At 38.6% G+C, this 24,486-nt stretch overlaps 1 protein-coding gene across 7 annotated transcripts in view; it reads left to right on the forward strand.

Annotated features, from left to right (window-relative positions):
• Positions 1 to 23,537, forward strand: part of SRRM1 (serine and arginine repetitive matrix 1) — a 30,627-nt gene extending 7,090 nt beyond the window's left edge. For 2 of the 7 annotated variants that reach the window (XM_068539174.1, XM_068539181.1), the window contains 13 exons: positions 579 to 782; positions 1,566 to 1,760; positions 2,051 to 2,170; positions 4,151 to 4,425; positions 10,023 to 10,103; positions 10,624 to 10,710; positions 12,007 to 12,151; positions 12,519 to 12,560; positions 16,569 to 16,679; positions 18,708 to 19,172; positions 19,751 to 19,946; positions 21,859 to 22,068; positions 22,478 to 23,537. In XM_068539174.1, coding sequence (XP_068395275.1) covers positions 579 to 782; positions 1,566 to 1,760; positions 2,051 to 2,170; positions 4,151 to 4,425; positions 10,023 to 10,103; positions 10,624 to 10,710; positions 12,007 to 12,151; positions 12,519 to 12,560; positions 16,569 to 16,679; positions 18,708 to 19,172; positions 19,751 to 19,946; positions 21,859 to 22,068; positions 22,478 to 22,582 — 2,236 coding nt within the window. In that variant the 3' untranslated portion in view covers positions 22,583 to 23,537. The remainder of the gene's footprint in view (positions 1 to 578; positions 783 to 1,565; positions 1,761 to 2,050; positions 2,171 to 4,150; positions 4,426 to 10,022; positions 10,104 to 10,623; positions 10,711 to 12,006; positions 12,152 to 12,518; positions 12,561 to 16,568; positions 16,680 to 18,707; positions 19,173 to 19,750; positions 19,947 to 21,858; positions 22,069 to 22,477) is intronic. The other 5 variants (XM_068539175.1, XM_068539176.1, XM_068539177.1 and 2 more) reach the window with 5 other exon arrangements.
• The last annotated feature ends 949 nt before the right edge of the window (positions 23,538 to 24,486 follow it).

The raw sequence follows: 24,486 nt of genomic DNA on the forward strand, positions 1-24,486 counted from the left end.
GGTCTACTGTTTTACTTCAAGTTAGGGAAACTATTATTGAAATGGAAAGGGAGCTTCTTCTCTTCCAAAAAAGCTGTCTTATGCAAGTTTGATTTATTTATCCTCTTCTGAAGAACATTTTGCTTTAATTGCACTAGTCATTTTTTCTGGAATACCTAGACTACCTGATGAACTCTGGTGGGATCTGTCTGCATCTAAACTCTGTTTTTTTAAGGTTTGACTTATTATTATATATTTCCTTCCTTTTATGCATCTGCTTCCTCTGAAAAGTTGTTCTTTGGTCTTCTCATCTCTGGGAATGATTGAGAACCTAAATCTAGAGTCCTACGTCAATGTATTCCTCTGTTATAACTGGTATACTGGAGAATGTTGTTATCCTTCATTTGCTTGTTTTTCTGGTTTTCTTTTGGCCCTTTTCCTATTAAGTAAGTGTGATCGGATATCTTATTTCCATAAGGAACTTCTCAGATATAAACAATAATGGTGTAATTAAATAGATTAATCTCACTTCTCCTTTTGACCCTCTTCCCCAGTCCACGTTATTCAAAAAACCTGAAAAAAAATTGCTTTCATCCTAGACGCAAATCCAGATCTCCTTCCCCTAGAAGACGATCTTCCCCTGTCAGGAGAGAGAGAAAGCGCAGTCATTCTCGATCTCCCCGTCACAGAACCAAGAGCCGGAGTCCTTCCCCTGCTCCAGAGAAGAAGGAAAAAACTCCAGAGCTCCCAGAGCCGTCAGTGAAAGTAAAAGAACCTTCAGTACAAGAGGCCACTTCTACTAGGCAAGTACATAAAAATTCATTTATAAATATCACAGTTTTAGGCTGTTAATTAAGTGACTGTAAATATGATACCTGTGAGTTAAAAACATAAACTTACTTGTTTTACTTGTAGATTTTTTAAATTATAAAGTTAGCTTGTTGAAAAGAAATTCAAATTGTATAGGGGAGTATAGGATGACCCAAAGGTGACCACTGCTATCTGTTGGTTGTGTTGCTTCAGATATTTTATATACTATAACTTGCCTTTTTTTCCCCCACTATTTTTTTTTTTTTTTATAAATTTATTTATTTATTTATTGGAGGCGTTGGGTTTTCGTTGAGGTGCACGGGCTTCTCATTGCAGTGGCCTCTCTTGTTGCGGAGCGTGGGCTCTAGGTGCGCGGGCCTCAGTAGTTGTGGCACACAGGCTCAGCAGTTGTGGCTCACGGGCTCTAGGGTGCAGGCTCAGCAGTTGTGGCGCATGGGCCCAGTTGCTCTGCGGTATGTGGGATCGTCCCAGACCAGGGCTCAAACCCGAGTCCCCTGCACTGGCAGGCGGACTCCCAACCACTGCGCCACAGGGAAGTCCCTCCCCCACTATTATGGACGGATTTGCACTTTAAAAAAAAATGTATGTGATTAGAATTGTTAGTTAACTGGATTTCACTCGTGTATATATCTTTCTAGATGTCTTCATGGATTTTGAAAACTTTTTAAAGAAACAGCTTTTTTATATTACTGTATTAAGACTTAGGACTCTGAGTAGAAAAGGTACAAAATAAGCATTTTTTTCCCCCCACACAGTGACATCCTGAAAGTTCCCAAGCCTGAACCAGTACCAGAGCCTAAAGAACCTTCTCCGGAGAAAAACTCCAAAAAGGAAAAGGAAAAGGAGAAGACCCGACCAAGATCTCGGTCGCGTTCCAAGTCAAGATCCCGGACACGTTCTCGCTCTCCTTCTCATACTCGACCGAGAAGACGCCATAGATCCCGATCAAGGTGAGTAGTGGCTTTAAGATCTGCGTAGATCTTAGGTTTTATGTGCTACTCTCCTAGGTAGAATTAGGTAAATTATATCAAAGCTGTGGAAAACATTTAGCACAAGTGTTACGCTTTGGATTTCCAGCGACAATTTAGGGACACTTTCTAGGTTCCATTAAAAATCTCTACACAAATAGAAAATTGTGTCCCTTGAAATCCATTTTTTAAAATGTAGCTGTTGAGAAAACTATGTTAAGGAATTCATTCCTTGCTCATGATTTACTCAGATTCTAATTCTGTTATGGCAGATCATACTCACCTAGAAGGCGGCCAAGCCCAAGAAGACGGCCATCTCCTCGAAGAAGAACTCCACCGAGACGAATGCCTCCTCCACCAAGGCATAGAAGGAGTAGATCTCCAGTGAGACGGTGAGAGTTTTGGGGTTTTTTGTTTTTTGTTTTCTTTCAGTTTGGAATTGTGAGGTGTTTGAAAGCACACCATGTTTGTTTTAGGCTAATCTTTGAATTAGTGCTCCCCTGGAAAAAACTCATGAGTAATAATAGGTAATGTCTTATAAAGAGATACCTCATTTGAGATGTAATGCTGCTATTTGTGCAGTGATAACACTAGTCTAGTGTTGGAAAATAAAAAACAAATTATTGGTGAATTTGTGTTAATCTTACCAGTTATTTGTGTTAATCTTTACCATTTCAGGCCCTACCAAGAAATCCTATCAAGTAAGGGAATTAGCCACCTTCTCCCTTTGGCTTTTAATTACCACTAGTTTCTGAATATAGATGACGACAGAGCCGATAAACTGCTTTACCAGTATTAAAATAACCCATTTGCGTTATACCTTTCTTAATGTGTCTTTTTCATATTAAAGAAGAGTACTTATTGTAAACAATTCAAATAGAAATAAGATGAATTGAAAATTACCCACAATCCCATTCCATAGATTTAACCGTTATTAGCAGTTTGGTATCTATTTTTGAAGAGACTGAGCATAAAAGTCACTCTCTCAATACCAGTTTTCTTTTTTAAAAATCATTTTTAAATTAGAATAAGGTAAAATGTTAGGATCTGTAACTTTTAACAGACTGTTGCTACACCTGCCCGAAGTGGAGGCATGGTGCACTGGTAGCAGAGTTTTGTGCGTTCTTTATGATGCATTTCACTTGTTTTTGGAAGGAACTGATGATTGTGCTTCAGATTATACTTAGGACAGAATTTTTTGTGTTTTGAGTCTATAAGGTTTTTTTCAAGGAACCAAATCAACTTGGAAATAAAAGAGGGGAAGCGGTAAGGTCCGTAATTTTGTTTCTGCAGTCTGAGATTTTTCAGAGTCCCATATTCTTTAAAAAGATACTTTTCGGGAATTCCCTGGTGGTCTAGTGGTTAGGATTTGGCGCTTTCACTGCTGTGGCCCGGGTTCTGTCCCTGGTCGGTGAACTGAGATCCCACAGGCCACGTGGTGTGGCCAAAATAAAGCAAAAACAAACAAGATATTTTTCTTTGGGGAGGGCTTGTCAAGGTATATTGAACCACTTTTTATAACTACTACTAAAAATTACGGAATTGATGTTACTACTGATAAATGAGACTGAAGATGTAAATGGTCAGTCAATTTAGGCATCACACTTTTCTAAAATTGATTGTTTCTCCTTTGGAGAAAAAGTAATACTGGTGCTTTCTAGCATAAGATTAGTGGAAACAGCTACTTCTTATATTGGAGTTCTGCAAGCAGCCTGTTTTAATTGCTTACTGAGCCATTTAACAGTCAAGATAATTTGCAGATTGTGTAAGATTCCCTTTCAGCCAGTTTTTGTCTCACACTTAAGGTAGGGTTTCTTTTTTTCAGGTTCTCAGGAATTCTTCCGCCAAAGGTGAATTCTGCAGGTACACATAATTGCAACAGAACTTACCACAGATTTTGCCGCAGAATTCGAGAGTCCCCTGCTTCTAAGTTTATGTAGCTAAATGAATTCCTAATCTTGCACGTTTTTTTAAAAAAGGCAACGTTAAAGGTTGCATGACATTGTGTTATTAAATGAAAAAAATACTTTGCCACCCAAATTTTGTATGCAAACTCCAAAACACTCATATTATTCCTAAGGAGGGAAGAGACTGGTTAGTTATTCTCTTATAGCACTTGACATATTTTATAACTACTGGAAAGAACTCAGAAGCATTTATCAGAATAAGTTATTTAGTTAGTCTCAGAACTAGCTGTTTCCTGTCCTAGGTTATGGTTTTGTTTCACATTAAAAAAAAACTCATTTATGTGCTTAGCTACATAAACTCAAAAGTTGGATAAAAATAGCTGTATTGTTGTGTAAACTGTACATGCCTGTAAGGTCGTTTTCTGTAAGTATGCAGTTAATGAACATGAGTACTTTATTCCACAGAAGAAGGCGTTCATCAGCATCCTTGTCTGGGAGTAGCTCGTCCTCTTCTTCATCTCGTTCCCGGTCACCGCCAAAGAAGCCTCCAAAGAGGACATCCAGCCCCCCTCGAAAAACTCGTAGGTTATCTCCTTCAGCAAGTCCTCCGAGGCGAAGGCACAGGCCATCACCTCCAGCAACTCCACCACCAAAAACTCGTCATTCCCCGACACCCCAGCAGTCAAACCGTACGAGGAAAAGTCGTGTTTCTGTCTCTCCAGGGAGAACTTCAGGTAAAGGTAAAAATCAAGCACATAAAAACAATATGTTCTTTCTTTTCTTCATTTGGCCACAAAATACCTAGTCAGTTGTTGCTATCCCCTACTCCCTTCAAAGTATGAAGTTGCTGGGTAATATTTGTATGTCATGTTTTTTGTAAATTTGCTTAGAAGCTCACCTTTTCTTTCCTGCTTTAAGTTCTTGTTTGTTGAAATGGAGTTTACATGTAAAAGTGTTTTGTTTTTAGCAGTGCCCTCTGGCATTGAGTAGGTGGAGAAGTGTACTGTTACCAGCCGTGGGCTGTTTGAGTTGGGGTAGCTTACCGAAGTTTGTGTTGTCATGGTAAGGCATCTTTTTATTACTATGAGACCAGTTAACTTTTTTTTTTTACCCTGCAGATTTTTTGTTTGATATCTTATTTGAGGACTTCATATTCTGCTTTATTTCTTTCTTGGCCACATTGTACTTCCTAGGGAGGGACATGGTGTCCTCCTAAAAGCTGATTTGTTTTTTTAATTTAGGCCCTAGGCAGGGTTCTTCTGAGTATTGTCCTTGCTTTATTCTGCATATTGATTTCTGAGGAATTTATGATCTGTGATCCTGCCAGGCAAGTAGAATGCCATGTTAGTCCGAGTGAGGGTTGTGGTCTGTTGGGGTTTGTTTCTTTAGCATTAAATATACATGGAGAAAAACTATGGTATCCATTTGAATTGGGCCTTTGGTGCTTAGGACTGGAATGATACACACAATGTGATAGGTGAGTAGTGGGGGAGGGGGAGATCTTAAAAGAACTGTTATAGTAATTGAATGTTAAGGAGCATTCTGTAGATTAATATATACTGGGGTTGCTCTGATCACATTTACATTTTCAGGTTATAAATGAAGAAATCGGGGATACCTCAGGCAAAATCTTGACTGTATGTTTTTATGAAGTTGGTGAGAGCAGGATTTCTAATCAGCACCCTGCTGCTTCATTTGTGTCCACCCCACCACCACCCACTGGCCCCACAACCCTGCAGTGTGGCAGTTCTAGAAAGGCAAATTTTGCTTTTTTGATCTCTGTTACTGTGAGGTATAGACAAGCTTATCAGAGTGAGGGGGGTACTGGACAGATGATGGTAATTTGTAAAGAGTAATGTACAAATTATTTTCTGAACCTTAACAGGCTAATTTGCTGATAACATAAATATTATTTGGTCATTTTTGTTGCATTGGCTCTTTAGACTTAGGCAACTGGATAAAAATAGAGAAACCTTTAGGTCTTACAGGTTCAGGCATAAGTATGGGAGGGGTGTCTTAAGATCACTTATTTCATAATATCATGTCCCATGTTACTTTTTGTTCAAAATAGTTTCCATTCACCGTGTCCAAATCTGATGCCTGTTGTCCTGACCTATTTTTTCTTTTCTTGTGAAGTTTTTGCACTTCTGAATACTTCTTTCCTTTGTCTGGAGCCAGAAAGTTCTCTAGTAAAATAATAGTTTGAATGTTCCTACCTGTTCCTTTGCAAAAACACATCAGATTATGATTTTTCTGTTTACATCATACAGCCAAAGGGTAATAAAAGTACCTGAGCAGAAGGACTGAATCCTTGTTAAATAGGTTGATTGTTAAGAATTACTTGTTAACCTTTGTTAGGGTCTGCACAGATACCAACCTCTTGTGTCTTGATATGTTGTCGGGAAGAGTGGGCTGCTGCTTTTCTGGAAACAAATCACAGTGGATATGTACATAGGAGAGAAGTCAAGGTGGAAGACAAAGGGCCAGTTATGTTCCTGTGGCTTATGGGACAGGTCTTCCATGTCCAAACAAAACCCAGCCAAAGAGATTGACTGTGGGTAGTGTAGTGAGAGGCTGCCTTTTGTCCATTGAGGCTGAATATTGGTTGTAACTACTTGGAGATAAATAGCTTTTTATAGTAAAACGATCCCAACCCTCTGTGATGAAATTTCAGAGCTAGGAAAGACTTCAGAGGTTGTCATAGGTTCTCAGGTTAAGTGATTTGGTCAAGGTCAACCATCCAGGACTAGAATTTGGGTTCTCATTCCCAGTTCAGAAATGTACACTTTCCCAACTTTCCTACCCCCACATGCCTGTTTTGATTGCTAAAGGAGGGAAATAGAAGGCAAGGTTAAGTTTTTCAGCTTCTGTACCTGGTAGTATGATTTCAGAAATTCCTTTCTTGCAGTCTCCATTGCTAATAAGAGCATTGATACCATTGAAATGTGATAGATTTTACTTTTGTATTTTGTGGGGTAGTCATCAATCAGGGCTTTAAGGTTCTGCTGTTAATAGTGTGTGAATGGAGTGGGAGGGAGGCAGGAAAACTATTTTGGAGAATTAGAGGTAAATTATTTGGAGTATAATATACATTCTCATCTGAAAGGGTCCTCAGGAAGCATTTTGTAATCGATGGCATGTTGTAGTTAAATTGGCATTATCTTACTACATAAAACAGTGCTTTGAAATCAGTGGAATATTTAATGAAGTATGTTTACAGGGGATCTATACCTATGGTGGTGGTGATAATTTTGAGTTAGATCAACATAACCATATGAGTGTGCTCTAGATACTTACGGATTATTTTACTGATTCTGGTCACAGAGTGACTTATCTTTACAAGTGATCTTTTGAGCAAGTCTGCAAGGTTAATGATTAATAGGACTATTGAAGTAAATTTAAAATTCTGTTTTTCAATTGACTTGGGAGATTTCAGATGTCATGCTAGAATGATTTTGCCCCTTAAATACTAAAAATGAAACATTAACATACAAATAAACTTTTTAATAAAAATAAGGTGTTGAAAATCTTATCTAGACAAGCAAACACTGATGAAACATTTATGAAATTAATAATGCTACAATTCAGTCAGTCTTATTAAACCAGAGTAGGGGGTATATAATGGGTACTGTTTAATGCTGATTATATCAACAGTGACTTAAGACTTGTAGCCAAGCCATTATTGAGAGATTAGATCAGGATAAAACTCCAAATACAAGTTTCTATGGGGAAAAAATGTAATGTTGTAGTTCAATTGTATTATTTACTAAATAGGTATTTGCCAACTATATAGCAAACATAACCACATTTTTAATGTTTCTTAGGGGAAAATGCATTCTGGCATCCAAACAACCAGCTCCCAAACACATTTTGGAACCCAGTTCTTTAAGGGGGTACTTTGACGTTTGGGTTTATGACTAGATGCCTATAATATTTTTTCAAGAATTGAAGATTAACTGACACTTAAAAATGAAGAGTACTGACCCAAAAAATAGCTTAGAATCCTTTAAAATTTAAAGACATTTCTATTTCATGTCTTTGAATTTCTTAAAATACAAGTTTTTTTTGTTTGTTTGGACTTTTTGGCTGCATTGGGTCTTCGTTGCTGCGCGCAGGCTTTTCTCTAGTTGCGGCAAGCGGGGGCTACTCTTCATTGCGGTGGCTTCTCGTTGCAGACCATGGGCTCTAGGCGTGCAGGCTTCAGTAGTTGTGGCTCACAGGCTCTAGAGCGCAGACTCAGTAGTTGTGGTGCACGGGCTTAGTTGCTCCGCGGCATGTGGGATCTTCCTGGACCAGGGCTCGAACCCGTGTCCCCTGCATTGGCAGGTGGATTCTTAAGCACTGCGCCACCAGGGAAGCCCTAAAATACAAGTTTTAAATGCAGTCTTGCTACTATATTTCATGATAATTAGATAATCACTAGATTATCTAGTCATTGGATTCTTTACCCAATCCAGTGATTTGTCCAAAAGGCTTATTAGGTAGAATTAATAAAATGCTGGTATTTTTAAAAGTATAGTGGTAAATTCTTCAGTTGGATGACTTCAGCAAAGATGATTAGATTGCTAAATTACTGCCCCTTAGAATAAGCCTTTACAGAATTCTGAATGAGCCTCTGTTAAATGAAATGTATCTAAATTCTAGGTTAAACATTCCATGCTAATTGCTTTAATTGAACAAACAGGTGTAAGGGTACTGAGGGGATCATATCGTTTTCAAGTCTAGTTCTTAGAGGAATGGTCTCAAATGAAGTTTCAGGTTAATCTAGGGTAAGATTAATGATTATCTGTGTCTGTACTTCTGACATTAGTTGAAGCAATGGGATGGATAATGTAGACAGAGATAGTAATTGTTAGAAATGAAAGCCTATGCCATAGATACAGAAATGGTGTCTTGGGTTCAGATCCTAGTCCACTTCAATTACCCGCATGACTTCGGTTGAGGTTACTTTTTTTTTTTTTTTTAATCTTTGGAAAGGATCCTCTAGCCTTAGCATTTAATATTTTCACCATTGTGAAGGTGTACATTTCTACAGGTAGTTTAAGTCCCTCATGCTATTGTGAAGGTTATACTCTACATCAAAAGCCTTCAGCCTCTTAGGTGACTAATTTGTTCCTCTTCTCCAGACCAGATATTTTTCTCTGTGAAAATTTCATCAGATCTTATGTCATTTATCATTTATCATCTTCATTACTTTTCTTTTCTTTTTTTTTTTTATAAATGTATTTATTTATTTATTTTTGGCTGTGTTGGGTCTTCGTTTCTGTGCAAGGGCTTTCTCCAGTTGTGGCGAGCAGGGGCCACTCTTCATCGCGGTGCGCGGGCCTCTCACCGTCGTGGCCTCTCCCGTTGCGGAGCACAGGCTCCAGATGTGCAGGCTCAGCAGTTGTGGCTCACGGGCCCAGTCGCTCTGCGGCACGCGGGATCCCCCCGGACCGGGGCACGAACCCGTGTCCCCCGCACTGGCAGGCGAACTCCCAACCACTGCGCCACCAGGGAAGCCCCTACTTTTCTTTTTTTTTTTTTTTAATTTTTTAAAAATTTTATTTTTTTGGCTGCATTGGGTCTTCGTTGCTGCGCGCGGGCTTTCTCTAGTTGCGGCGAGCCGGGACTACTCTTCATTGCGGTGCGTGTGCTCATTGCGGTGGCTTCTCTTGTTGCGGAGCACGGGCTCTAGTGGCACGGGCTTCAGTAGTTGTGGCACGTGGGCTCAGTAGTTGCAGCACGCAGGCTCAGTAGTTGTGGCTCATGGGCTCTAGAGCGCAGGCTCAGTAGTTGTGACGCACGGACTTAGTTGCTCCGCAGCGTGTGGGATCTTCCCGGACCAGGGCTCGAACCCGTGTCCCCTGCATTGGCAGGCGGATTCTTAACCACTGCGCCACCAGGGAAGTCCTTCATTACTTTTCTGAACCAACCTGTGGTGGGTGCTTAAAAGCTCTTATGTTGATGAGGTCTTTGTAGTCAAGAGTGTGTGTTTTAGGTTGTAGGGTAGCACACAGAGGTTTACTTTTACTCAGCTGAATGTTATGCATAGCATAGAGCTTGTTCTACTCAGAAACGGCAGCTCCCAATTTCTCTTAATGTTTCTCTTGGGAGAATCTGAAAATTTGAAAATTGGAAAATCATTGTAGAACTTTCTGAGGCTTTTCACCAAACATTTACAAATTCTTGCTTCTACTTCAGGTAATGATAACAGGGGCTTATAGGAACTTTTTAATTGTCAGTAAATTATTAATGAGAATAGTCACACTTCTTTTTGTACTAGTAAGAAGATGTGTTGCTTTTTGTTTTGTTTTTGTATGTATGTAACTGGGGTTTTTCTTCCCCTTATTTTTAGTGACAAAACATAAAGGTACTGAGAAAAGAGAGTCCCCTTCACCAGCACCCAAGCCTAGAAAAGTAGAGTTATCTGAATCAGGTAAGTGTTTTGTGTGTTTTTTGTTTGTTTTGGTTTTTTTTTTAAGCTGAATTAGATTCTGGTTAAAGATTAATTATACGATATGGCTTAATGGTTAAGAGCTAGGACTTTGAAGTCAGACCAGCCTGTTTGAATCCCCAGCTCCACCAGCTACTTTTTGTTTGTTTTAATAATTTATCTGAGCCTCTACTTTTTTTTTTTCATCTCTGAAATGCAGATAACAGTACCATCCTTTAGGCTTTTTTTGGTTGTTAACTGAAATAATGTTTATAAAGTGCTTGGCACGCAGACCGAACTGTCACAGGATGCCTAAATAAGTTTATTTTTATTATATTTAGTGAAGATAGTCTAAATTAGCATTTAAATTGGCATTTTAAGCTCCTCCTTTATTAAAAAAGAGTAGCTGTATTGCTTGACCCAACCAGATAAAGGTTTAGGAGACCATTTCCCAATTCAAATATGTTAACATTTTCTGTATGCGTGACTAAAGAAACACTTTCTAAATGCATCCATCTTTCAGAAGAAGATAAAGGTGGCAAAATGGCTGCAGCAGATTCTGTGCAGCAGAGACGCCAATACAGACGACAGAACCAGCAGTCTTCCTCTGGTATGGACACTGGTTACATTTTTTTTCTTTCTGCATATCCTAATAAAAATACTTAAGATAAAAATATCCGAAAATGTAGTGAATGTATCAATACTTAGGAGAAATATTTTTGTGCCTTTGTATAAATATGTTAGGAGGAAGTCTTAGCACAACAGTTAAAACAGGAATAGAAACTGGAAAAGTATATTTCTTTCCTCAACCCTCAGTCTTACTCCCCAAAGCTTTTATTCAGAAATTTTCTGTGCATGTGTAAGTATCTGTGGTTTAAAAAAAAAAAAAACCCAGAGGCTCAAACTGTAGATTATATAGCCTGCCTTTTTAACCTACTATATCTAGACATCTTTCCCTGTTAATTCTTAAGGATCTACCTCATTTATTTACCAGCTGCAGCATTTTTCAAATTTTGATAACATGCTGTCATCTATTGAGCCACTCGCCTATTTGGACATTTAGGTTATTTCTAGTTTTTTTGTGTGTTTGTGCTTATGTGAGTATATCTGTAAAATAGTAATTAGAAGTGGAACTTCTGAATTAAAAAGTATGTACACAGAAACCTGATTTTTAAACCAGATATCCTGGTTTTATTCGCTTAGTTGGTATTTGTGACTGAGTCTAGGCACTACCTTTGCTTTTCATTTATAAAATGGAAACGAAAGCATCCCACAGTGGCATTAAGTCAGTTAAAAGCCATACAGCTTTTGCAACTCTTTAAGATGAGGTTAATCATGGAAATGTTTGAAAATGCATGTAAGTTTTGGATATTTTTTGGTATTTGGGACTTGTTAGTTATTTCAAGTTAAGGAAACCATGTACAAATGAAGTGTTTCTCTTTGCAGTCCTTGATTGTTACCAGGCCTGTAGGAAATGTCACATACATTTTTGTTTGTTAAATAATGGTATGAATAAATTATTCAAATGCTAGTTAAGACTTTCAGTAGCCTTAAAAGTACATAGAGTAGCAAGAATTAAGTAATGCTTGAGATGCTTTTTAAGCTTTACTTAGTTATCTGGAAGATCACTAGATTTTTAAGGGACAGTGTCTTGTTGGATTGTTCTGTGGAAATGATTTGTATAACGTAATTATATAATAATATATATTTATTTATGCTTGACTTTCAAGTCATTAAGCACATATCAATATTACCTTTTTTCAGAACTGATGGCTGTATATGTGCTTGCTTATGTTAGTGGACTTGATTTGCTAATTTGGACACTCCATCTGCTTAGATTCCAAAAACGTAGACAGACCCTTAAGCATAGACCTGATGTAAATTTTTGTTTATTGTGTAATTATAGATTCTGGCTCCTCCTCTTCCTCAGAAGATGAGCGACCCAAAAGGTCCCACGTGAAGAATGGTGAGGTAGGCAGGCGGCGGAGACATTCCCCTTCCCGGAGTGCCTCTCCATCACCTCGAAAGCGCCAGAAAGAGACTTCCCCTCGGTAATGTCTTCACTGGTGTTCTGTAGTTGTGATAAAACTTCATAACTTAAGGGATGGGCTGTGGGCTTATTTAGAATTTGCTTACCTCCTTCCTTTCAAGAACTCACAGTAGGAGATGGTCAGATTTGGGGGTATTTGGGTTTTCTTTGTTCCGTGGTCATTACTATTTAATGAGAACTTAGTAAGTTTTGTACCAGCATGTCGAATGTGTGCATGACTAGAATAGACCAGTTAAATCATAGCATTAACTCCCGACCATGTTTGAATATCTAAAAAAATGTATATCCATTAGTGATACTTAACTCCATTGAAGTAATTAATTTGGTGAATGGAATTCTTGACATTTGTTTTTTTCCACTGCTCTCAGGATGCAGATGGGAAAGCGATGGCAATCGCCAGTGACTAAAAGGTTGGTTAGATGCTATTTTGTAAATTAGGATTACATGTCAAAGTTTTAGTGACTTAATTTACTGTTTAGGTAACATCCCATTCTGACGTTTAACTGTTGTTACTGTTTAGGTAACATCCCATTCTGACGTTTACAGGGTATGACTGTGGAGAAGTTCCTCAATTGTTTTGGTTTGATTATATTTTCTTACACATCAAAATAATGATAAAAACATAACACAGTGTTCATTTTAGAGCATCATTTGAATTTAGAGTTTTGTGCAGTTACAGTGTATTTGCTAGTCTTCTGCTTTTTGAGGTCTTTCCAAGAGATAGGACAATAATAATAGCTCCTTAGATTTAGTGGGAACAGACTTTGTGGTGACTATAGGGAAGGCAAGAAAAACGTGGGAGAAACATTTAAAAGATTAAAAAATGACTGTAAGGCTTTGGCCCTATTCAGTGTTTCCTACAGTAGAAAGGTAAGTTGCATATCCTTTTGGAACCTGTTTGGTCATCAGGGTCTTTGTGACCCTAAGGCCATAATATTTTAGAGCCAGATGATACATAGAAATCTCTAATTCAGGCGTATCTCATGAGTGAGAAAACAGGGGCTCAGAAGTAGTAAGTGAGTTTCTTAGGGTTACAGTGACAAAGCCAGATCTTAGACCTGTGCCATTGACATTATACCATTTCACCATGACGTTGTACTATCTTTGCTAGTCTTCTGTTTTTTGAGGTCTTAGCTGTCACTAAATTTCTAAGTATTTATCCTTCCTGAAATGTTCACATTGTTCTCTTTATAGCTCAGTTTTTGAAGCTGTGTTGTTTTAAGTAGTCTCACTAATTAATAAGAGTGTTTTCTTGGAAAGGTTCTTTGGAACCAGTTGGCAGTGTCTATGATGGAGCAAAACGGTGTGTTTGTGCTGTGGAAGTAACTTACTTGACAAGAAAAAATAGAAACCTTAAAAAAAATTTAGATACAAAGGTATTCTGTTCCCAACTGTGATTATTCCTGGTTTCTGTAAAATGGCTAGTACAGCAGCTAAAAAATTGCTTTACAAAGTCAGGTTAGTGGTAAGATTTCTTCTTTTTCCCCTCCCCCCCCCCGCCCGTTATGGTTAATGATGTTAGAGATTGCCATCAAGTCTCTAGGATTTGGAGATGGAGAAAGAATTGTTTGGGATCACACTTCAGTATTTATTTTTAAGAAGGGAAATACAGCCTGGCTTTGAATATTTCATATATAAAGTTTAAAGATTGAAAAATGCAGCATTTTTCATGCTTCTAAACATTTGTCTTTGGGTATTGAATACTCTTTCCTTAACAGTGAATGGTGTATTGATCATACTTAGTATAAAAAGATAGTTGTTGCATCTATAACTTCTTGTCTTCATTACCAGCCTGACCAGTGAAGTGAGGTGATTCTGAAGAGGTCACTGCAGAGATCGCAAGCTGTCTTTGTCCTTATAAGACTTGTGTATTCCTACATACTCGAGGGCTGAGGGCTACTTCATGTTTTGAGGCTTATTGAAACTGGTTCTCGCGCAATTTGGGTGGGGGGAGACCTCTCTACTCAACAATTTCTACACACAGTTGAAGGCCTGAGTTGGCACTAGTATTCAGAGTAACTAGAAAATGTTTAGCCTTCTTCTACTTCTTCCTCTTTTAAACCCCTGATATGTGTGCCATATCAGCTCAGGTAAGAAACTGTAGCCTTTAGGTCATAGAGCCATTGGGTGTCAAGATTCCAGTTATAAGTGATTATCAAATTTTTCTTGTAGTTCCTTTAAGTACGCTAGTTTGGTTATGGGTTTGTTTTTTTTTTTTTTTTAATCAGGTTATGGTTTTATTCTTATTCTCTTTTTGGTTATTTTCTCACATGGAAACATAGGACATTGAAGGTCATCACTGAAAGGGACCTTTTAGTTACTCCAAGCCTTTCATTTTACAAATGAAACTGAGGCACAGAATAAATATCTCAGGTCATTAGTGTATTATAATAGATTCTAATCTGAGTTAAATTTTTTTTATGAGAATATTTAAAAAGAGAAGTCACATAATCAACAGTAATAGCCTCTTTTGCTATTACACCTACTGATAACACATTGGGAGTTCTGCTTTGTATCATCTCACCCTCAAAGTTTGTGAGTGTAAACCTTTGTTTTTCTTTTTTGAGTCAAAACCCAAATGTCTTTTCCCATTTGAAATCTTCATTACCTGTTGAAACAGTACTGTAGTCCACCCTGTTTCTCTAGGTCCCGTAATTCTCAGATTAGCCTTGCTAGTAAAGTGGCTTCTCCTTTACTGTTCTTTCTTGTAATTAATAATTTGGTGTGTGCGTTTCATCTGAAGCTTATCTGTCTTGTAGTTTATATTTTAAATCTGTTCAGAGTGAGGTCTTAGTCCCCACAAGGCATAAACAAATTTTTTTTTCCTTAAACTTTGGATTTATTTATATATGTATGTATGTATGTATGGCTGTGTTGGGTCTTCGTTTCTGTGCGAGGGCTTTCTCCAGTTGCGGCAAGTGGGGACCACTCTTCATCGCGGTGCGCGGGCCTCTCATTATCGCGGCCTCTCTTGTTGCGGAGCACAGGCTCCAGACGCGCAGGCTCAGTAGTTGTGGCTCACGGGCCTAGTTGCTCCGCGGCATGTGGGATCTTCCCAGACCAGGGCTCGAACCCGTGTCCCCTGCATTAGCAGGCAGATTCTCAACCACTGCGCCACCAGGGAAGCCCCAAGCAAATTTAAATTAAAAATTAAATTTACTAATGAGTGTCAGAATTTTCATTGTTCTGTTAATGAACTCTCCTTAGTTTTAATGGGGAATCAAGACTGGTAAACTTTAGAAAATACTTCCAGATTCACAGGAAGCATCAATCCTGTACTGGGCAAGAAATTAAGAACTAGTTACAGTTGACCCTTGAACAACATGCGTTTGAATTGTGCAACTCCACTTATACGTACGTGGCTTTTTTTTTTTTTTTTTTTTTTTTTTTTACAATAAATACATATTATAGTACTACACCATCCTCAGTTGATTGAATCTGCCAGTGCAGAAGCCCAAGCGCCCCACATTGTTTAAGGGTTAATTGAATATTATTTGACTTCTTTGTATACACAAACTTAGCCAATAGATGTCCAACTGGCTTGGTATTTATTTTAGTATATCTGCTGGGAGACTACTATGAGTTAGTCCAGTTGATTATAATTGTATTTTTCAGGTGTGCTTTTTGTGTTAATTGGTTAAGTGCCTAACAGCTCAGAATTAAGGTCTGTGATTCTTATCTATATTTTAACCACATTGCTCCCAATGGCTTTAGTGCTCAGACAACTTTGGTCCTTTGTCTTTGGGGTAGGGTTTTTAGTTAATAGTTTGCAACTGTTGAACTGTGGGAACATACTTTTTAAAAAATCAAGAACTTGGAGCAGTGACACCCAGACTTTGGGCCTTAAATTTTAAATATCTGTATTAGAACATTGTATTTTTCTAGACTTTAGAACAGTTGTTCCTAACAAGGAATCAAAAATCACTTGAAGAACCTTTTTAAACATATACCGGCTGGACCATAGCCCAAACCTGGTGAACACAAATTTCAGATAAGCTTCCAAGCTGTTTCTGATGTGCATTCTAGTTAAAAAGCAATGTTCTAAGGCAGTGTTTTCAGACTTTTTTCACCTTGTGTCATGTTAAGAATGTTTTACGTCATGACTCAGACTGCATATTTATATACTGAAACAAAAATTTTGCAAAACAAAATTACCCTTACCACAAGTTAAAGCACTTTGATTTTGATTTTCTTTTTCTTTTCTTTTCTTCCTTTCTTTCTTTCTTTTTTTTTTTTTTAAATCCTGGTTCTCACCCAGGGTCTTGACTAACTACACTGTAGTTTGAAAAACACTGCTTTGAGGGATAGAGTGACAGTTGCTGCACTTTGGGTTGACAATGATTGAAACTAAATGATCTTGATCACTTAGTTATAAGTGTTACTGACTCTGAATCAACTATAATTCTTCTTTGGTTTAGTGGTAGACGGAGGAGAAGTCCCTCCCCACCGCCTACCAGAAGGCGACGTTCTCCTTCTCCTGCTCCTCCGCCTCGTCGACGCAGGTCTCCCACACCACCACCACGACGAAGGTACTTTATCACATAGGCTAGTGGGAGCTAAATGGAGCAACTTTGAATCTTTGTGATTGAAATATTTTATTCGAGTGGCATGCACAGCTGTTTACAAAATACCACATACAATTCCATTTACATGAAAAGTCCAGAACACACGAATTTGTAGAGATAGAGAGTTATTAGATAAGTAGTGCCTAGGGTGGGATGGGAATGGGGAGTCATGATGGTTGAACACTGTGAATATAGTTGACCCTTGAGCAAGGAGAGGACTTAGGGGCACCGACCCTCCACGCAGTTGAAAATCTGAGTATAACTTTACAGTTGGCCCTCCATATCTGTGGATTTAGCCAACAGCAGATTGTGTAGTACTGCAACATGTATGAAAAAAAAATCCACATATAAATGGACCCATGCAGTTCAAACCCATGTTCAAGGGTCAACTGTATACTAAAACAATTGAAATGTACACTTCAGATGGGTAAATTTTATGATTTGTGAACCACATATCAATAAAGATGTTAAATTAAAAGGCAGGATCACTAGTGATTACAGAGGGAAAAAATTTAACTTTACAGTGGGGAGTTAAGTTTTGCTTTTTGGAACTTTCTGAATTTTTTTTCTCTTCAAATATTTTCGATCCATGGTTGGTTGAATTTGTGGATACTGGATCTTTGGACACAGAGCGCTGACCCTATCAGACAAACCCAAATTGAAAGCCATTTTACAAAGTAACTGACGAGTACTCTTCAAAAAAATGTCAATCATGAGAGGGAGAGAGACTGAGGAGCAGTTACAAATTGGCAGAAACTAAGGACACATGACAACTAAACGCAGTGTAGGATCCTGATTTTTGGAACCTGGAACAGAAAAAGGACATTAGTAGAAAAAAACTAGGGTGACATAAGTATCTTAGTTAATACCAAGGTTAATTTCATAGTTTTGGTAATTTTTCTGTGGTTATATGGGATGTTAAGTGGAAAGTCTCCACTATTTTTGCAGCTCTTCTGTAAATCAAAAATGATTTCAAAATAAAAAGGGGAAAAAATTTTTAAGAGCATTGCTCAAACACATTACCAAGCGGTATAGTTGCTACTACCACTCCTGGATGGCCATTATGTGGCAGGTAAAGTGTTAGATGTTTTATGTACTTCATGTCTCCTCAAGATGATCTTGCTTGGTAGGTGGTATTCCCATTTTTCAGGTGAGGAAATGGGGGTTCAGAGTTATTAAATAATAAGGGCAAAATAGAAAACTCTACGGTGTTGCCCAATGTATGGCCTATCCCAAAGCTGATTTTTAGGCAGGAAAATATTTTGAGCTCAAGGTCTGAAAGTTTCAGGAGAAAATCAGGCCGTTGGAACTAAATGTTATATTGAGGTTTAATTCCTGAGAGGCAAATTAGGGTTATGTAGGGATTAAGCATTAAGAGGAAGGCCAAGTTGAGACTTTGACAGGGATGCGTTCTGCCTAGCAGTAGACTTCCATTGAATACTACTCTTTTGACACACGAAAAATGTAAGTCTGTCTTGGTGGGGGCAGGGTAGAGATACCTTTTAAAGCTGTGCAAGTGAACGCTAATTATTAATTCAGAGTCCAAACACCAGTTTAGAGAGGGTACCCCACGCACAGGAGAGCTCTTTAAAGCACAGACTTCCTGAGTTCAAGTTGAACACAGTAGCGTCTTGCTAATGTAGTTATCTAGTTACTACATAGTGATAATGGATTTTCAGTTTCCTTAGAGCAATGCAAGATTCTCTTCTCAAAAAATATTAAGTTGATTCTATATGGATTGTGCTAAATGACTTTTGACAAATTTGAATTCAGTCTGAAAACTAAATTTCTCCATTAATCACAATGACCTATTTGTAGTCATCTAGGATAAACAGGAATTTACTAAGTGATTTTTTTGTTGTTGTTACTTTAAGTGAGTTTAAAGGCATGACAATTCCACTTAGAAATAGTCTCTCTTTGTGTGGTGCTGTATAAGTGCATAGTTTTCTTTGCATTCTGTTTCTACTCTGTTGGACCTTTTATTTTTCCTAGGACTCCTTCTCCTCCCCCACGTCGTCGCTCACCTTCCCCAAGAAGATACTCTCCTCCAATACAGAGGAGATACTCTCCTTCTCCACCTCCAAAGAGAAGAACGGCTTCACCCCCTCCCCCTCCTAAACGAAGGGTATCACCGTCTCCACCACCAAAGCGTCGGGTCTCCCATTCGCCACCTCCCAAACAAAGGAGCTCCCCAGTCACCAAGAGACGTTCGCCTTCGTTGTCATCAAAGCATAGGAAAGGGTCTTCCCCGAGCCGATCTGCCCGGGAGGCCCGGTCACCACAACCAAACAAACGGCATTCGCCCTCACCACGGCCTCGAGCTCCTCAGACCTCCTCAAGTCCTCCAGCTGTTCGAAGAGGAGCATCGCCATCACCCCAAAGAAGGCAGTCCCCATCTCCAGGTTCTAGGCCCATTAGGAGAGTCTCCAGGACTCCGGAGCCCAGAAAGATAAAAAAGTAAAAATACTTTATCCTTTTTGGTTAGGAACACTACCTTGCATAGCTCTTTGTGTTTGGAAGCCCCCCACCCCCCAACTGAGAAATCACAGAAGAGAATAGCTGTGAATACAAACTTTAAGGCAAATTCTAGGTCCTATTCATAGATCCTTTCTGTTTTCAGGGTTGTTCCTCATGGTATAAGCTAAATGCCATAGGGTTTTACTTGGTTCTTAGGGGTATCAGGCTTATTGAGTCTGTTTCCAAACCTAGCTCTGAAGTGATGCATAGGATATTTCTTGCATGTCTATGTAAGACTGATAAAAGCAGTCTTAAATATAGGAACTGGCATTACTCATTTCATACAGGAAGAATCATTAACAGAATGGATAGAGGATTGTGGGGCTTGAACTACTCTCCAGGAGACTTAGGTGATAAAAATTTCATAAGTTTTAGTATGATCAACCAGCAGACTAAGTGCTGTGAAATATTTAAAGTTCATGATCTGGTTGTATAATGGTAGTTGGTTGTTTTCTCTTAAGAAAGAAGGATCTCTGCTTTTGGATATTAAATGTTTTATTTTTTCCCTCTGTTTCTAGAGCTGCCTCACCAAGCCCTCAGTCGGTAAGGAGGGTCTCATCTTCCCGATCTGTCTCGGGATCTCCTGAGCCAGCAGCTAAAAAACCCCCAGCACCTCCATCCCCTGTCCAGTCTCAGTCACCCTCTACCAACTGGTCACCAGCGGTACCAGTTAAAAAGGCTAAAAGCCCAACACCAAGCCCATCACCGGCAAGGGTATGTCTACCCTGTTTTGGACATCTTTTATAATTATACGTGGTCACTTGGAAGGAGAGAATTTTTTCTCTTTTGTAGTTCAGAGGAGCGTTATTTTCTATGGTTCAGATGGACTTGAAAAGGAGGCACAGATTAAGTGGTGGTGTTTGCGTCACAGTCCGTGCTTAGTACTCTAGACGTCTACTAATGTGTGATACGTCTAATACTATTAAATTCTCTAATCTTGGTGGTGAAGATTGGATTATATAGACAATTTAGAAAAACAGAAAGAAAAAAATTACCCTTGATTCTGTTATCTAGGAGAAAAATAGTTTAGCGTTTCTGCTGTTTTCTCTAGTGTTTGACAGGTTTTGGGATAGTTATGGTCACAGTCAATAAAAGTTTCAATCTTAGATCATGTCTATTAGTCTGATTACATTTTTATAAAGAAAAAATACACTTTATCACAAGAAGATACCAAAATGTCGACGGTGGTTATGTGTTAGAAGGAGAATGATGAGTGATCTTAATTTTTCATCTTTACATCTTAATGGTCTTATTTTTTCCTACAGTGTAAATACATTATTTCTATAATAAAAAATGAACCTCACAACTTGTGAAATGTTAGATGGAGTGGAAAGTACTTTGTTGTCCCATATAGCCTTATCTTTGGCAAGCTACATAGATAAGAAGAACACTCTTGCTTTTACATTGTCAAGCTTAAATATCATTGGGATATTAAAATATCGGAGCTTAAACTGTTTTCTTTGTGATTCATTAATCTAATCATGGCAGGTTCCTGTATTGTATAAAATCAGTGGTGGATGTCCATCTTAATAGGATTGAATTATTGTGCAGACTGACTGAATGGATTGAGGAATTTTAAGTAATTGCTTAGAAATGTGAGATTTAAAAATTACAGACTAGATGCAGTTATAGCAGAGCCTACCCTTTGCTTAAATTTGGAATATATGCAGTGGAGAACAATGCACCCACATTCTAGAGATAGCTCAGACAGTGATTAGAGATGTGGCATTCATACACGCTTGTATTTAGGATAATAACTATTTTTTTTTTTAATTAATTATTTATTTTTGGCTGTGTTGGGTCTTCGTTTCTGTGCGAGGGCTTTCTCTAGTTGTGGCAAGCGGGGGCCACTCTTCATTGCGGTGCGCAGGCCTCTCACCGTCGCGGCCTCTCTTGTGGAGCACAGGCTCCAGACGCGCAGGCTCAGCAATCGTGGCTCACGGGCCCAGTTGCTCCGCGGCATGTGGGATCTTCCCAGACCAGGGCTCGAACCCGTGTGCCCTGCATTGGCAGGCAGATTCTCAACCACTGCGCCACCAGGGAAGCCCTAGGATAATAACTATTTATTAAAAGCCTACATGTTAGGCTGGTATTGTGGGTGATTTACAGATATTCCCATTTAATTTTTGTAACAGCTTTATCAAGGATTGTTATACCCATTTTGGGTTGACAAAAAGGCCTCAGAACAAGTCAGGCAATTTGAGGTCAACTAGTTTAATAGGTTCAGGAACCAGAATTCAACTCAGGTCTAGTTGAGTTCAGAGACTTTTCTTCCTGTTGCACGTGGTGCTTTTCCTTACATCTGGAGGTAGACCCTGACTCAGGCCGGTCTTGGAGACATGATTCATAGCTTGTGGTTGGGAGGCCTGGTTTAATGTGAAGTTAGTTGGGGAAATTTTTAAAAATCATTTGTCTTCAAGGTCTGTTTCAACTCTTGGAAGTCTTTGCTTTCAGTGGTGGTTCCCATCTTTTAGGAGTACTTTTCTTGGCGGTGATTGGCCCTGGGTCTTGTTTCCCCCGAAGCCGTATGAAATCCTAGATTAGTCCAGTTGGTTATTCCCTTGAAGAAATAAAATGTTTAGTTGGACAGGTTGATTTTATTGCTTTTGGTTTTCTGGATTTCTAGAATTCAGACCCAGAAGGAGGTGGAAAGAAGAAGAAGAAAAAGAAGGACAAGAAACACAAAAAGGATAAGAAGCACAAGAAGCACAAAAAACACAAGAAGGAAAAGGCTGTAGCTGCAGCTGCTGCAGCCTCTGTAACCCCTGCGGCCATCGCTGCTCCCACAGCCGCGTCAGCACAGGAAGAACCAGAGGCAGAGCCAGAGCCTAAGAAGGTATTTACGCACAGTCTTACAGTTTGTACAGATAGCTGCGTCATTTGGTATTGAGAAGTAGCTAAGTAATTTTTTTCTAATAATTGGATGCTCAGCTGTTAACTCTCTTCTGATTGGTTTCTCTATGACCACCTACCAAGAGCAGGGATTTGCTAAGGCTAATGATAAGAATATGAATGGCATCCAAAAAGCTTAATGTGTATTTTTTAAAAGAAATTCAATATAATTAAATATACCGTGTACTTCACCCATTTAAAGTATAGTGATTTTATGGTTTTTTTGTATATTCATAGAGTTGTGCACACATCACAAGAATTTTATTTTTCTCTGTACTCAACATCTCCCACCGGTGTCTCAAGATTTAATGATATGACCTTTTTGGGTTTTGGTTTTTTGGGTTTTCTTTTAGGAGACTGAAAGTGAGGCTGAAGATAACCTTGATGACTTAGAAAAGCACCTGCGTGAAAAGGCCCTGAGATCAATGCGGAAGGCTCAAGTGTCCCCACAGTCCTAGGTGGAAATGTTTGTTATGATGTAAATTTTATTTGGTTTGTACGCAATTCAGTTTCAAAATTGCTAAAAATGTGTTTGAGCTTTAGACTATAACATTTGTTGTAATAATTGCTAGGTTGAAGTTCACCATGTAAAAAAAAAGGGCATGGATTTACATTGCAAAAGGTGTCCACAGTGTATTAGTGACATTCTTTCATTGACAGCTGACATAAATTCATTTAGAGTGAAATATTTTAAGCCAAAAAAAAAAGAATCCCCTTTTTAAAAAAGGGGGTTTAAATATTGTTGGCATTCTTATGGTTCCTTTAAATGCCCCTGTCTATTCCCAGAGGTTTTTCTTTCTACTTTTTCTTTCTTTTTTCCTTTTTCTCATTTGAGTCTTAGCACCCATTTAAGTTATGATGCTTCCAACCTTGTATGGTTTTTGCAAGCTTTCCCAGAAATAAGACCACTGTTGAACTACCACAAAAGTATAAATGAATATTTTAATGCCACAATCTTTCCTGTTGCCTGTGGAGTCTCTGCTGAAATGAATTAGGATTCGAGCTCTAGGATGAGACAGAAAATGAAAGCATGTTGTTTGCCAGGACACTGTGGGTTTATATTGATGTGTAACAAGTTGATTTGGAACACTGGAATTTCACTCTGTTCTGTTTATTTTATTTTATTTTTTTTGTAAAGGCAGTTAACTAGTCCCAGGAAGGATCCTTCAGTTACATAAAATTTTGTTTTATGAAATGTCATGGCTCCATTCATAATTTTGTCTTGTTCTTCCGATTGGTATATACAACTTTCAGAGCTCTTGTATTTGGAAAGCTGGAAGGGTCCAGACTTTGAAATAGTGTCTTGTTTTCACTGTTTTTGTTTTGTTTTTGTTGGTTTTTTTTTTTGTTGTTTTTTTAAACTAAAGCTATATAAAGCTTGTGGATTAAACAATAAATTTCTAAATTTAAAAATGTTGGCCACTCACTTTTACTTACCACCTCAGTACTGCAGGAAACCTACCTTAGAAATCTTACAGTGCCTTTATCCCCTTGGCACCTTTGGCAGAGTGAGGATTGGACAAGGGAAATACAAGGTGATGAAATTGTCTTACCATCTTTATTTTAGTAATTAATGTGATAAGTGCCATGAAGGAAAAGCACACAGTGAGATTGGAACATATATAATGGGCTAGTTAGCCAGGCATAGGGGAAGAGTTTCAGGCAGAGCAAACAGTATCTGTACACCCCAAGACAGAAGAAGCCTGGCACATTCCAGGAAGCGAACGAAGGTTAAGAAATGACTGGAGCAACCTACCTCTACTGGGGGGGTGTGTGTGTGGTGTGGTGTGAGGAATATAATTTGAGGAAACTTGGGAGTTGATAACATTGTGTAAGGTAAAACAACAACATTCATATGAAAGAAGGGGAATTTTTGGCAAGTGAATCTAAGCTTAGCAAGTTGTCACATAGGCAGTTAATTTGATTATAATTTCTGGCAGTTGAAGCAAAAAGAAGGAAAATGCCTACATGTCTTAATTTCAGGAAAACTTAGTGGGCAGTTTTTGATCTAAAGGATATGGACATAGAGGGGCTATTTTTACAGGTGGGTTTTTAGAGTGATTTGTAACAAGGCAAAAGCTGATTAATGAAGCTGCTTTTGTAGCGACTGAACTAAGGTATCTAGAGTGACTCTCCACCACTGATAGAATCTTACATGTGTATGCGGCAACTTAGAGCTTTCAGGGATCTTCCACATGACTTCCTTTTGACTTTATAATTCTGTGATGTAGGAAATGCACAGAATATCCAGTTTGTGCTTGTTTTTTGTTTGTTTTTTGGCCGCTGGGCATGTGGGTTCTTAGTTCCCCAACCAGGGATCGAACCTGTGACCCCTGCATTGGAAACGAGGAGTCTTAACCAC

This window comes from Eschrichtius robustus, chromosome 3, assembly GCF_028021215.1.
Source record: "Eschrichtius robustus isolate mEscRob2 chromosome 3, mEscRob2.pri, whole genome shotgun sequence".
NCBI classification, from domain to species: Eukaryota; Metazoa; Chordata; class Mammalia; order Artiodactyla; family Eschrichtiidae; genus Eschrichtius; species Eschrichtius robustus.